Genomic DNA, 15716 nt, shown 5'->3' on the forward strand with positions numbered 1-15716 from the left:
TCTCTTGGGCTCTCTTCAAAGCTTCTGTAAAGACCGTTGGCCCTGACATGTCTAGCATGGGGCAGAGCTCCAGTATTTTAAATAAGATCTGTTTTAAAGTGTTTGTATGTGACCTACACTAAAACCTGCCCCAATTTACCTCCCAAAAACTTATCTAAACCACCCCCTTGGTACCTACCCATAACTGCAAGAAATTCTACACTTGGACTTTCACCTCCTCCCTCACCACCATACAGGGTCTCAAACAGCCTCAGGTTTGGCAGTGAGGCCATGGATAGATATGTTGGCCTCCTCTATTCCCTTTCCAAGTATCCACCCACTTCCCTCTGCAATCAGAGCTACCACCTCCCTTTATCACTCTTCAGCATTTTCCTCCTACCCTCCCATTCATATCCACCTATGACCTCTGACCTATGAGCCTGTGCTCTTCTAACTGCCCCTTCCTCCATCCTCTCCTTCCCTCCCCCCCCCCTCTTTTTTATTTGGGCATCTGCCTGCTTTTTGCTCATACCTTAACAAAGGGCTCACATCTGAAATGTTGGTTAACTTTTACTTTCTATAGGTACTGCTTGACCAGAGTTTCTCCAGCACTTTTGTGTACTGCACTCCAATCAAAGCATCTGCAGACTCTCCCGTTTAAATCTATGTAATTGCATTTCTAACAGGATTTTGTGTGTTCAGAAAGTACAACATTGTTAAAATAGATCCCCGTTTAGTTACTGCTCTATCCAAAGCTGGATATTATAACAATTTCATGATTAAATTCTAATTCACAACCTGAATTACTTGCCTGTGAGACAGAAGCCTTGGATTGTATTGGCAGCATCTTTTCTTCAGACTCAACATTCTGCACCAAAATGAAAGCCAAGTATGAACTTGCATTACCTAAAATATGCAAAATTTCTGAAAGGGTTCTGTTTCATTTCTTTTTGTTTCATTTGGCTGCACAGATTCCATGAAGCTGATGAGACAGGTAGACAGGATGGTGAAGTTGTTTAGCATGCCCACTTTCATTGGTCAGGGCACTGAGCTCTAGAGCAGGGACAAAGTGAAAACAAATGCTGGAGGAACTCAGTGTCCAAAGGAGGTAATATATTGCTGACATTACAGGGCTGAGCCTTTTTTTCAAGAAATAAACTTGCTTATTTTGGCATGGACAAGATGGATCAAAAAGAACTGGTTTCCTTGCTGCAGAACTCCAACTTATGAGCATCTTCAACGTTCAAAACAATTGTGGAGAATTTCCAATATATTGGAAAATGCTACAGGTTATTTTCCCATCCAACTAGGGCATTCAAGAACATCAAATTCCAGATAACTGCATTGGAAGTTGCACCTTACCTTCCGATTTTCATCATTTTTTTTCTCATCGATAGGACTTGTCGAACAGTCATCCTGCTCCTTCATAGAGACTGAACCCTAGCAAATATGAAACATGCTGCAATGATATCTGATTTGTTATTGATAATTTAAATGCTAAATTACATTATTTTTAAAATGGAGTCTGGTAAATTTTCTGTCCATTTCTTAAAAAAAAGACAATTGAATCACCTCAGCACAACAAATCCTCTTTGACAGGAGAGGAAATCAAATGCACAGTTGACAAGATAAATACTTACATTAAGGTACAAAGGTAGGAAATTGAATTATTTAGAAAAATAATAAAAACAGGTAATGACTGAAAGACCACTAAAAATAATGAAGTTAGAGAAAAGCTTCAGTATACCAGCCACTTACGTCCAACTTCCTTCTCTTTGGTGAACCTTCTGATATATGTGCAGATGTTCTCTTCAAACTTTGTGATAGATTCTGATCCATTGGTACCCCATTTGTTGCAGGTTCCTGAAGAATAAACATGAGAGATTAGCTGACTGATGGTTGTTTCTCCTTTTAGAATCACTGTTTGCAAGATAATGAAAAATTGCCTACATCTGATTAAATGAAAATGGTATATTATCCACACATTTAATGACAGAATAAGAAATAAGGAATGTTAAACCTGGAAGCTTGAACAGACAAATCTACTTCTACCTTAGTCTTGGCTACTCACTTGCGAGATGAATTTCATAAATAACATTTATACAGTTAATTGACCTACAATTTATGTGAAACATAAATTTAATAGATTTAGATAGTGGCCAATTTTCACATTGTGCGAAGTGAAAGAGAGATGTAAATCTCCAAATCAGCCAAGTTATTTTATGGAGGACAGTGGGATTGATAAATGGTGTCTATTATAAGTGCCTAGCCATGGTGCAGAATGAGTTTTTATTCTGCTAACTTTAGACAGAATTGAAATCCATGGTTAATTAGTCTAGTTGCATATTTTAAGAAGTCTGATTGAAAGTTAGTTTCTAAATCCTGTATTTGTTTCAGTAAATCAAAGGGGGTGCTTTTAATTGAAAATTATGTATATTCAATAAATGGATTAAAGATTTTAGAAGGTGAAAGATGAAAACAAGTTAGAATTCAATATGGGGCAAAACAATAACATTGAATACAACATCTTTATAAATAAAAACCTTCTTTACCCACCTCCCAAAAATTTACATTTTCTCTTTCCCTCACCTACAAAATTGCAACAAATTACCTTTGTTTTAATGAGTAAAAACACTGGAAATAATTGAAAATGTACTTAATTCGAGATTTTTTCAACTGTGGTTGAAAATGAGCACAAAATACAAATGCAGAAACCTCTGTCTTTGCAGATTCGTTTATAACAGGCGCTTTCAGTGTCTTCTCTCCAGCGGGAATAGGATTGGATGCCTTTGTGGTTGAACTTGCAAACTGATTGCTGATGCACGTGGATGAAATCTGGCTGACTGCCGTTTTTAGTTGCACAGTGGAAGCAGGGACAGGAGAGGTACGAGGAATGTGTTCACCGGATGATGCAGCTGAACCTAAAAATTAACAAGTTTTTTTATTTATACTCTTTTTAAAAACAATGGGATTATTTATGTTGACGCCATATCCCAAAACCTGCAGTTGTAATGGAGCAGAAATTGGTACACTATAATTTATGCAAAATTGACAGTAATTTCATCATCTACAGTTGAAGGAAATTAAAAGTTGTTTGAGAATAATGTTATGTTTTTCCTATACCACATGCATCTTTCACAGCTTTATATCTCTAGTTCATTACCATACAAAACAGTTAAAGTCTCCAAATTTAACTGTTAATTCCCACAGGATCAACATGAACAGACAAGAAGAATCTTGTGCTGCTAGGCTGTGGAAAAAGATTATTTAAAACACCCAAATACATTCCTGCACTCAATTTCTCCCCATAAAGTAAACCAAAACAACTGTTACTTACCCTCCAAATTGGATGAAAGAATAGCCTCTGATTCCACCTGGGTTTCTGAATTCAGTATATTAACTGTTGAAGTAGCAGTAACAGGACTATTTAACGTAAGGGGGAGGGGGAGAGAAATTAAAAACATTTAGCGTGGCTAAGAGAATAAGCGGAAAAAAATCAGAAAGAATGCATATCTAAATAGAAATGGAAATTTGCAACCGTTACTTCAATCTTAAAATGACTAAACAGGATTTTTTTTTTTGAAAAAAAAATTTGCATTTAAAAATATTATAGCTCTACTCTTCTGCTAGTAGCAGGAATCCCATCTACCGGATCACGTTATATGACATCTGAACAACTACTAGTCTTTTCCCCTCTAACCCCAGCTAATATGCATGATTTCTAGAAATTGAGTTACATTAAATGTACAAAATGAAACTCTGCACAGAGAAAGCGTGTTTTCCTCCATTTAAAAAAAAATTTGGTTGGAAGTATCATCCACGTTACCTCTGAGGACTGTTGGCATTTTGTAATGGACTAGAAGGCACGAGCAAGCTATGATCGCTGTCCAGAGAGGCTTCCAAGCTGTTTTCATCTTCACAGTGGGCTTTGTTCCCCTCCAATGAATGCTTAGGATGAGAAACAAGTTTTAAAATTAATTTCCATATAGAGAAGCTAAATTTTGTGATACATTCTGCACACCAGCTGTTTGCAAGACATTAATCAGAATGAGGGCTGCTAAACAACCCTAGAACCTCTCAGGGAATGGCCAAAACCATCTTTATCAGTATTTGTCCCGAGGACAGCTACAAAGTTGGCCACGAAGCTAACTAGTTATTCACAGTTTCACTTCATTACAAAAGTGAAATCCACACAACCTCAATTTCTCCAGAGGTTTATTGCAATGAATTAACAAAATCCTTGCCATAGAGTTCAATGGCATAGAAAGAGGCTCTTCAGCTCAACTTATCCATGCTGACCATACTGGTCCCATTTGCCTGCATTCATCACATATTCCTCTAAACCTTTACCAGCCCAAACATCTTTCAAACATTACAAATGTAGCATCTACGACTTCCTCTGGCAGGTTGTCTCATATACCCTCCATACTGACCTTCTCTGTGTTGATCATGAATTCATAAACTTCTGAAAGGTCTCCCTCAGCCTCCTGTACTCCAGGGAGACGTGTCCAAGCTTAGCTGGGCTCTCTTTATAATTGACCTCACCTGTCCCTCTGGGGCGAAGGCTCATGTCATAACTCCTTAACCCACCAAACCACGGAAACAATCAAAGCTCATGGTGCCCGATAATTCAGTAATAAATCCAAACCAATTATTCCTTCCACAGTGCAAGAAGTTTCACACATCCCTATTAGAAGGGTACATTCAATAAGAACCAGGACCACTAAAAAACAATCTTTTAATGGAACAACTACCTAGAGAACATCAATTATAATATAGTATCCAAAAACTGCAACTATAACCATAGTTTATTAGTTTGATGAACAAAAGAAAAATCAAATTGTGAATAAGACAATGTAATGCCCAAAAGATAAATAGTGATTCAGATATATTACAGGTAGTTATTCACTTCTTGCAACATACACAATTAAAACAGTTTTCAATATCTAACCATTCAGATGGGCTGTTCATTTGAAAGCAATTGATACTAAGGGGTTACTATTCATTTTACAAGCCTAAATTTTATATTACCTTTCTCTTTTTTTGTTGAACATAACTGGGTAGGAGCAAATGGAGCTGCTTCCTTTTAACATGCATTGCTGCAATCCTCATATCTGCTTCAAACATTTTGCTGTTTGTTGCTTGCCTATAAACTGTGAAGGTAGAGAAAGTTACTGCTACCAAGCTCACATTTCCAATCATTTTTGTCTTCAAAGGTTCCTAAATTCCCTGCATGCAAATTTCCCAAACATGGAAGCATCCACTCTTCAAAGAGCAATGGCAAAATTGTATGTTTATCACAAAAAGTCATTTTAGTTTGAGAATTCAGATCGAAACCACAGTTACCATTAAGGAAATGCCCAAAATCAAAAGACTCAGTATTGAAACAAAAAAAAAGAAAATGTTTGAAGATTCTGGCTGGATAAGAACATCTGGTTCAGGTGAACAATATATGCTTCATATTAACCATGAGCAAGCGTGACCATGATATTCAAAACCAGCTCTGCAGCAAATCTAGAAACCTTGCTCTGAGACATAACAAGAAACACTAATTTTTTTTGGCTAGCAGGACAATTTTGACTGAAGCGTGGCCAAATCAAAACATGGGCCAATGGAAAAATGTTATCACTAAAAAATTGTTACCCCCACAGACAGCTTCATCTTAAGCTCCACGTATTCCAAAATTATTTGATCATTATAAATGCAGAGCACATTTTTAACCAGGGTCACAACTTTTAAAGACTGATAATCAAAGCAGTTTACTTAAACATCAATTAACCAGTTACTTTTGCACATTCTCTCCCAAGACTTAACTGCATGGAACTGGCGTATTCTTTTATTGGATACGATAAATCTAATCTAAATTTTGTACCAATATTGGGAGCACCATCACCCCCCACCCCCAAAAGCAACCAAATCTTACCAGTATCTGTGAATGACTGAATGTCATATGTCAAGTCAACACTAAGATTCTCACTGTTTTCCACTTTCTTAAAGACTATCCCAATGACCCACATGGTACTGAATTCATCCCTGGAAAAAAAAGGACACTATACTAGAACATAGGAACATTTGTAAAACTACAAGACATGCTGAAGATGCGTGAAGATCGTTTGAGGGGATAAAATTCACCATCTTTAATGCTGCTTGTGGCTGATCCTGTACTTTATTCCCCCCCCTTGAATTCAAGAACCACTTGAAATAAACTAAATTACAATCCTAAGAACACAAATTACAAACAGATGGAATTACTTACTTCTCAGGATTGTCCTTTGGAGCTGGGAATGATTGTGGATTAACATGAGCCAGAGTAATAAACTCATTCTTTTCTAAGCTGCTTATTAAAATTCGGATTTTGGATTCCACCAATCCCACCCTAAAATCAAAAAAAGTTAATAAATGAAGATCTCCATAAAACTACATTTGGTAGTGCACTTCCGCAAGGTCTGAAAGAACTAAAACCAGTTTTCTTCATGCTAAGAAATGGGAACATCGCTCATTTGAAACATACAAGAAATTAAATGTATGTGAAAGAATAACAAGCCTGCATTTATGTTGCCCATATCAAGCCTCTTAAATAACGCGATATTTAGAAAAAAAATTTTGGCAAATAATGCAAGGATCTTCTGACCATCTGAAAATAAAGATAGAATACTGTTTTACTCCTGATAAGTAGTTCTTATTTTTCTTAAATCCTGACTTGATGCACAACTTTGACCAACACACACTGGAATATCACCAGCTCTTTGCCTTGAATCAATACAAGATATAGAAAGGGAACTCTGGTGATGAAGCAACTTTTGGTGTTACCCACTGACGTTAAACTCCAGCTCATTTTGGGTTTCCCAGATCATGCTCGCAAGATGTTTTGTGCATTCTGTTAAATTTTCACTCCTTCCTATATTCCTGATCTTTACTGGTTCAATGGACCCGCAGCCATTTCAGAAAGATTCATGTGAAAAGCTCAATATGACTAGACATATGATAATGGCTGTTATTTTAATACCAGTATTATACATAAACACTGGGAGGGGGGGAATGAAATGAGAAAATTGCCAATAGTTCTCTACCCCTGCCATGGCACCATCACATCCAACAACTACTGCTGTTTATTTCATCAATCCCCATTACTTACCATTCTAAGTGCTGTTTATCCGTTGGAGCGCTTGCCAGCAGCACAATATAATGCCTTGAAATGGAGAGGACATAAAATTATTTTGTGCATTTAAAACGTACTTCAGCCATGGTGTGAAATACTCACCAATCTTCAACTTATTTACAGTTTAATTCACCACCATTTTACATACCTTTGGTGGATTTCTAAAGGTCTGGTTGAAACTGCTCTTACTTGGATTCCTCAAGTCAAATTTAATTCTGGGCAATTCGTTTCAAAAAGAATTGTAGTTCCTTTGGGAATGTCATGGTTTTGTGATGTTTTTTAAAGGATTTGAACGTCCAACTGTTACGATCAAGTGTCGTGATCCTAACAGAACCCACTTTTGGTTAATTCGAAGCTTGCCACTGGGGAAAACCAGCTCGGAGAAACCAGAGTTGTCTCCATCAAGAACACCATGCAACTGGGCTGATGGTGCGCCATCTTGGTTCGCTAGGGTAGTACACGATCAGCATTTTCATTTTGTGTCAGAGAAATGAATGTTGTAGAACCGTAAATCTTCAAAAAATTTTGTTTTTTTAATCATTCCCTCAAGCACTAGTTTGGTGTCCCTCTTAACGATAATAATGAAATAAAATTAAAATATATATAAATATATATATTTAATGCAACTAATCCCTCAACCTCATTAGTATATAGAAATTAATTCATCAACAGTTATGAGGCAAAGACAAACTGAAGGAGTCACATTCAATAATGAAGAACATCATTTATTTGGAAAGAGAGTCTCCTATACATTGTATTTTCACTATGCATTAAGCTATGAAGTTGAGGTAGCAAAACACAAAGGATCCTAGTTAATGACCCATCCACCTGTGAGTTTCATCCTTCTACCAATTTGTTGAATGTTCAGCCTTGCACTTATGGGATTGGTCATTTTTTTTTAGCTCCTAGTGAGCATGTTCAGCAGAAATCAGAGTTGACCAGAAGTTACAACCTTCAGGACAGCTCTGACCAAAAAAATCACTAACTGGCCACAAACATAATACAACATCTGAGCATTAATTCAGCAGAAAACATAAGACAATGCTTCATGTATTTATTAACATCCAATACAAAACAGTGCAATCTTTTTCTTTCACACTTCAGTTTTCTGCCTTGAATTTATATGACGACACACCAGGTTTTATGTCCAGTTGTAAAAGGTACTTTGACATGGTATCAGGGAGAATGTATCCTTGTTTTCCATCCAAGGGACAGGCACCCAGCTGAGCCACTGTTACAGGCTGGGCTTCTGCACTGTGATTTTGATTGCTCAACCTCAACACGATGACAGCTCGCCCTGTTCATAAAATGCTGTTTTTGCTGTGCTGGAGCCTGTCATTTTCACCCCATTAGATAACTAAAGGAACAAAACAAAGGGCTGCACCCATACAATAACAGTGGACGTTTTAACCAGTGAACAGGAAGATTCAGGTACAAGTCTGGTTTGTAGTTTTTAAACCCAAAATTCCCATCAGCCGTATCAAGTTTCAAATTAGATACACGAGACATTGACAATATTTTGGACACCATAAAGCAAATAGATTTGTGGAGGCATCAGTTAACTTTTTTTAAAAAAAAGCAAAACACCAAACCTTGCTCCAACCTACATATTAGCTCCCCTAACTACTAAAATAGGATTCATTTTACCAATATTAATGCTGCTGCTACTACTACCACAGTAACAAATAAATTAAAATTATTGAAGTGGTAGAAATGTGTCCCAACCTTCAACTTCAAAGCAGAAGTTTAGGTCAGAAGGTTGAATAATTTTTGCTGCATCTCTGGGATATAATCAAACATGATATCGCTGAAAGCCATTGCAAAAGTATGAAATAAACAAAGTAAGGATCATAACTTCTTTCACATTATTGCTCCTGGCTTTCTTCAGTGTCGTTTAAAAGGTGCACACTTAATGTATAATTAATTTTTAGTTTTCTACAAAAGGATAAGACAAGAAAAAGCTTGAGGTTTTGCATGATTAGAACAGGTAAAGATCTGGGTGGATCTAATTACATTCTTGGTGGAAGAAAAAAAGTGAGGGGGCGGGGGCAAAGCATAACCCAGAAACTAAATGCAAATTCTGAAATTGCAGGATATGTTATAAAGCAGCAAAAATCCAAAGGCTATCAAACAAAGTACTCACTGATCAAAACAAAACAGTAAAATGTGTCACACACTGTAACCACAGAGGTCATCAAATTAGAACTGTAACCTTAGAACAACTACAGGGTGGGAAACAAAAGTGACTGAGCAATTCATTTTCACTTTAAAATATTCAATGTTTTATTTTTCTTTTGCCATAGTAAGTTATTGTATGTTCCAAGAAATGGAAAGGATGGGTCTAAAGTCACTAATCTTTAGAGATGAAAGATTCTGGGAGGGTAATTACATATAGCATGGAAACAGGCCCTTGGGGCCAACCTATCCATATCAACCAAATTTTCCCACCTACACTAATCCCACCTGCCCACATTTCGACCATTTCTCCCTAACATTGTATCTGTCCAATTTTTCCTTAAATGTTGCAATAATACCCATCTTAACTCCTCCTCTGACCCCATACCTCATGTTCCTGTTAAATCTCTCCCCCCTCATTTTAAACCTCTGTCCCTCTGATGATTGATTCTGCAACTCTGGGCCAAAAGGCCTCCATCTCTGCATTCACCGGATCTACTCCTCTCACGATTTTGTTCACCTCGATGAGATCACCCCACACGTGCCTGTGCTTCAAGGAAAAAAGCCCCAGCTTGCTCAACCTCTACCCCAAGTCCGAACAACATCCTCATTAATCTTCTTGAACCCACTCCAGTTTTACATCATTCCTGCAGCAGGTTCAAAGCAATCCCATACTCCAAATGGGGCCTCACTAACATCTTGCACAACCACAACATGGCCTCTCAACTTCTACACTCAATACTCTCACTGATGATGTGCCGAAAACATTTTGACTATCCCAAATCCCAGTGATGTCACTTTCAAGGTACTAAATACCTGTAATCCTAGATCCTTCTGTTCTACAGAACCCTAGAATTCACCATGTATGTCCAATCCATGTTGGACCTGCCAAAATCCAATGTCTCTCATTTCTCTGTATTAAATTCCATCAATCCAATGTCTCTCATTTCTCTGTATTAAATTCCATCAACCAATGAAGATCCTGCCACAATCTTTGGCATCTGTCTTGATGATCTACAATACCAAACATTTTGGTATCATCCGTAAACTTGCCAATCATGCCATGTCTATTTTCATCTAAATAACTGATGTGGATTAACCCTTCATCAATCCCTGTGGCACACAACTAGTCATAGGCCTCCAATTAGAAAAGCAACCTTCCACCACCACCCTCTGCCTTCTTCCATAAAGCCAATTTTCTTTCCAATCTATCTCACCTTGAATGCGACCTATATCCTTCCAGAACAGCCTATTGAACTGGACCTTATCAAATGCCTTGCTGAAATCCATCTATACAACATCCTCATCTCTGCCCTTGAGCTGAATGGCAGGTTAATCTATCTGTACAGCCAAGAACAAAAAGGATATCATCTCAGGATCTGAGGCCAGATCAATTAGGCCTGAAATTTACCCAGAGTCGTGAATGGTTCTGGTGGCTGTAATCATCCTGGACAATCAAGATAAATAAATTTGGAAAACTAAAGGAATCAAAATTGAGAAAAAATGATTTTGCAAAAATAAGTAAAAGTACAGATAGATGTTTTGCCAAGCTTTAACTAAAATCTACAATTACAGAAAATGGTAGAAATAGATGACAAATAGTTAACTAGTTTGACTAGCTCTACAGATGTTGGCTAGAGGAAATATACCCAGCAGTTTCTGTTAAAACTTTATGACCCATCGCAGAAGAAAAACAAAGATTGTCATGCCCTCCAAAACAGTAACAATATAAGGAAATATATCTGAAAAAACCCTAAGTGGTTACATAACTTTAGGCTGTGACAAGAACAATATTAACAGTAAATGCCAGAAACAGGCTGAATAGAATTCTTTACATGATCCTGGCTCTTTTGCGACACAATTCGACTGAGCAATTTCTTCCCCTTGATGCCCACTAATGTTGATATTGGGTACCATATACACATTGGGTACAATGGTCTGTTCGTGGAATCTAGCATACTGGTATCAGATCTCATGGTGCTGGCTCCAGAACAGTTATGAATTATTCTCACACTCAAGGTCAAATTTACCTTTTTTTGAAATGACTGACCGATTATTGTAATCTGTATGCAGCCTTAGGACAATCATTTGTCTTTGCTAGATGCTCATTTAGTATCTTGACTTAGTGCATTCTAATCCTGGACAAATGTGACTGGCAGCAAACATACAACTTGTGTGAGTATCTTAAATACTTTTCTAGTTCTTAAATCTGCCTATCACATTTTTATTTGCTCACTTACCTCTCCTTGTGGACTCTTCTTAACTGCAGTTAACCCAACTTTAATCATCAAGACTTCCCACATTGCCCAACCCCACCAGGTTTCTTTATATAGCACTAGGGATATAGCAAAGATAACAAATGTGAACTTTCATATATATTGATTAATCAAATCAGACTGGTGAAGACGGCATTGAAGACAAGTTTGTGGAATTCATGTGATAGCCGTGTATTACTTGTGCAGTGAGACAGTAAACTGGTAATCTCACAGTAAACAAAATTGTGCAGAAATTTAGAATGTTACGCAGGCAACCCCACATTAGTTATTCAGATTAAGGAAATTCACCCTTACAGAATTCACAAATCACTACCCAAAAATTTAAGAAGCGGGATAAAATACCCCTCAAGGAACATGCACACAATAAATCAGTACAATTTTTTTTCAACTCACGTTTATTGACGCACGAATGATAGCACGATACAACTGTTTTCTGGGAACACAGCCCCCACCCCTTCACGCTAACATAGGAATCACGTATCAAGTTGTAATCAAGAGCTATCGAATACTACACTATTAAAATTAAATTCTGGAATATAAGGTAGACTGGGAAATTAGCAGAATTTGATTGGCCAGTAGATACACAAAGAAAGGCATTTAAAATATTTCATTAACTCACAACCAATGTATATTTCAGATACAAAATTTACATGGGAAAAGTAATCCATCCAAGACTATTTTAAGGGATTGCATTAGATTAAAAAAATGTTTTCTATTTATTTTTGCCAATGTTTCAGAAATCTACAAATGATAACTAATGTGGTAAGTAGATTGTAATCGCTTCCAAAACTGTATAACTTTGTAATATTAAGTGAGAATCCCTGAGAGGAAAAGGCAGAAAAAATAAATGTCAAGAAGGAAACATGGAAGTAGTTGATGCAATAAGCACATTTTTTTTTTTTATAAACAGCCTCATAAACAAAAGACAATTTTACCAAAAGTCTAATGAAAGATAATTAATAGCAGCAAATAAGATGTACTTGAGAAATTAATGGGACTCAAAGCTGAGATCTCTGAACTACTGAGATAGAAATTATGGTCCTGAAAGCACAGGCAGCAAAGTTTTGAGTGTTTTGGGGTGATCTTGTAAAATTCTTTGTTTGCATAATCTCAGTGGATTGGAATGTGGCAAATATCACACTCTTATTCAAGAAAGGAACAGAGAAAATAATTAATTATTTTGTTTATCCAACAGCTGTCAGAAAAATTCCAAAATCTATTATTAAAGGTATAGTAGCAGGAATGTCACATCTATCTTAAATTGAATTTTTTCCCCCAACTCAGTTCATTTCTTGTACTCTCTACTTTCAGGTATACATTTACTTGGGTTTCAAATTTTGGTTGACTACTTGGGGGGGATGGGGGGGTGATTCCTTGTTCCAAACCTATTCTGGCACCATATCTCCATTTTCTTTCACTTCTGCTCTCATCCGCCTCCACCCAGACACCACAAAGGTAGAATTCCCCTGGCCTTTAACTTTAATCGATACTGGCCCTGCATTCAACATTCTTTGACATTCCGATCTGCTACAATGCAGTCACTGTTCCCCCACCTACCCCTTCTTTTCTTCCACAGGGACCACTTTCCTTGGATGGCTCATCCCGTTACCAGGCAATATCCCTTGCAACAATACAAGGACTAACATCTGTTCCTAAACCTCCTGCCTCATCCTCAAACAGGGACCAAATCAGCTCTTCCTGATGAGACAAAGATTTGCATACACCTTCTCCAATCTCATCGATTGCTGTTGGCATTTCTATTGTGGAGGTCACATCATTAGCCTCAGCAAGTGCTGTACAGAACATTTATGCTCTACAAGGGCCAACAAAACTGCTAATTGCAAGCCATTATAATTCTCTCCCTTTCCCACACTGTACCTTCTGGCCTCAGCCTCCTCCATCGCTAGAGTGAAGCAAAATGCAAATTGGAGGAACAGAACCTCATTCCATCTAGTTAGTTTATAACCCATGGAATTCTCTCATTTCAGTAACCCACAACCACTTTTCTCCTGATCCACCCAGGTCCTCTCTCACACACACCCTTCCCCCCCACCCCCACCCCAACCCCCTGCAAATTTCCCCCACCCTTTACTTGTTATCCAGTTTCTTTTTCTCTCCTACTTGGTGCCTTCTGCCTGCCATCCACTTGTTCCCATCTGCCCACCATCCCTTCCACATCCAGTTCCACTCATTACTTTTTCTTATTAGGATCCCACAATCTGAGGCCCTTTGTTGTCTCCACATCATCTCCCAGCTGCACCACCCTTTCCTCCAACGCTGTCACCCTTTTAATCTGGTTCCTCCTTCACTTGCCAACTCCTACTTAACGTCTCCCCCTCACCTCTTCATACTAACCACCTTTTCTTTATATGATGCATGGTCTCAACCTGAAATGTCAACTCTTTTTCCCTCCACTGAGATTGCCTGACCTGCTGCATTCCTCTAACAGCTTTTAACCCAATTATTTTAATCAGCTAACTAATTTAACTTTCCTGATTTAATTTTTTTTTAAGTTTGTGCTTTAGCTGTTCTAATATAATTTACATTTATCTCAAAATTATTTTTCCAGAAGTATTAACAATTCCCTCTCCATTTAGTTAAAGGCCTTTAAGCACCCATCTTGTAGCCAGTCCAATTCTAATGGAACCTGCCAAAATTTCTTGGGATGGATCCCTTCTTTCAACTCCGTAATCTGTTAATCCCTATTCCAATATGGATACTATTCAAATATTTAACAACTTCATACCATTTTTCAAAAAAGCTCCTAGCATGCAACACCTGACCAACTGTTTGTCAATCTCAAACATTGATCTTTCTCTCTTTTTCCAATGTACAATAAAACCCCCAATATCCAGCACCTATGGGGATTGATAGATGCAGGATAAGCACATTTTCTGGTTGATTGAGATTGTGTATTACATGATTAGTGAACTAACCGCTAGGGGTGCCAATTTTAAATGTTCATTTCTTTACCCAGTTATTTGCTGTGGTTTTTTGCCAGTCGCTTGAGGCTGTAGGTTGATTAAATTCCAGATAATGGGTCTTTTACTGTACTTTGATGTTTCAAGATCCTGTCCCTTACTCTCAGCAGTGCTTCCACTGGGACTTTGGTCCATGATTAAAAGGCATTTTCAGTAAGGAATCTCACATGCATGTTTCCTTCTCGCCCCTTCAAACAGTCCATGCTCGAACGTTCCAAGAGGTGGTCTTTCTCCTTCTCCTCACCTGTAGGAGATGCATTGTACTGACAGGACAGGATCAATTTGTGTGTATTCTCATTTTCCATTCTCACTTGGGATCCTTTGTCTCAGAACAAAACCAACTTCAATGCCACCTTTAGAAGTGGGACCAAGGTCGGCGGAAAATTATTCAGAGTAAAGCGACTTGCACTCCACAGTGACAGCTCCTAACTCAAGCGATCAGAGGCCAAGTTGGAGATGTGTGTATTTGGGGCCACTGTGCACATACTGTAGTCTAAACTCAACCTATTTGTGGTAATTCAAGTGACTTTGAAGTTCAGGATGATAAACACGCTTGGAACTACAAACGCTTGTGGAAGATTCAGAGTGCCACCGATTGCTGTTAAACCATAGGCCACAAGCACACAATATAAAACAGTTTCATGGCAGAAGCAAATACATTGTGAGACAGTCTATGACAGATGACCCAATCAAACTTTTCTTGCATCTCGTTAAGTAACTGCAAGAACTTTGCTACTACCTTCCTAGCTATACCAAATCTATTAATTTCCAATCCAAGGGAATTGAGCGATTGAAAGCAATCTTAACACCTAACAATTAACATTTGGTTTCACATCTGCTTTCTGCAGAGGCTTAGACAATGGTTTGTAAAACAAGTGTTTTGACTTGATGCAAACTACTTGGCACATTGCAAGCCTCTGGTAGTGAGAGTCAGGCACATGGGGGGAGAGAAGGAAAACAGGTGGAAATCAAACTCCTCACTAAACCCTAATCTTATGATAATGCATAATGTTTGTTTTCAAATTTCGAATATTTGCAGTATTTTGTTGAACATCTGTAATAGCATCCATTTACTGAAATTCAATAAACGTGACCCTAGATGACAAGTCCACACACAAACCTGGATTATACACGAGTTTGGAACTG

At 37.8% G+C, this 15716-nt stretch overlaps 1 protein-coding gene across 6 annotated transcripts in view; it reads right to left on the minus strand.

The window, feature by feature from the left end:
• The window catches only part of LOC138753253 (poly(A) polymerase type 3-like), an 86558-nt gene that overhangs the window by 26638 nt on the left and 44204 nt on the right, over positions 1-15716 (minus strand). For 4 of the 6 annotated variants that reach the window (XR_011351062.1, XM_069916038.1, XM_069916037.1 and 1 more), the window contains 10 exons: positions 7115-7168; positions 6236-6355; positions 5903-6012; positions 5011-5132; positions 3806-3927; positions 3317-3402; positions 2695-2900; positions 1738-1842; positions 1342-1419; positions 791-847 (listed from right to left, as the gene is read on the minus strand). Coding sequence is in view for 5 of the 6 variants with exons in the window: in XM_069916038.1 (XP_069772139.1) it covers positions 791-847; positions 1342-1419; positions 1738-1842; positions 2695-2900; positions 3317-3402; positions 3806-3927; positions 5011-5132; positions 5903-6012; positions 6236-6355; positions 7115-7168 (1060 nt within the window). In the remaining variant the exon portion in view is untranslated. The remainder of the gene's footprint in view (positions 1-790; positions 848-1341; positions 1420-1737; positions 1843-2694; positions 2901-3316; positions 3403-3805; positions 3928-5010; positions 5133-5902; positions 6013-6235; positions 6356-7114; positions 7169-15716) is intronic. The other 2 variants (XM_069916040.1, XM_069916039.1) reach the window with 1 other exon arrangement.

The sequence above is a fragment of the Narcine bancroftii genome, chromosome 2 (genome assembly GCF_036971445.1).
Source record: "Narcine bancroftii isolate sNarBan1 chromosome 2, sNarBan1.hap1, whole genome shotgun sequence".
Lineage (NCBI taxonomy): Eukaryota > Metazoa > Chordata > Chondrichthyes > Torpediniformes > Narcinidae > Narcine > Narcine bancroftii.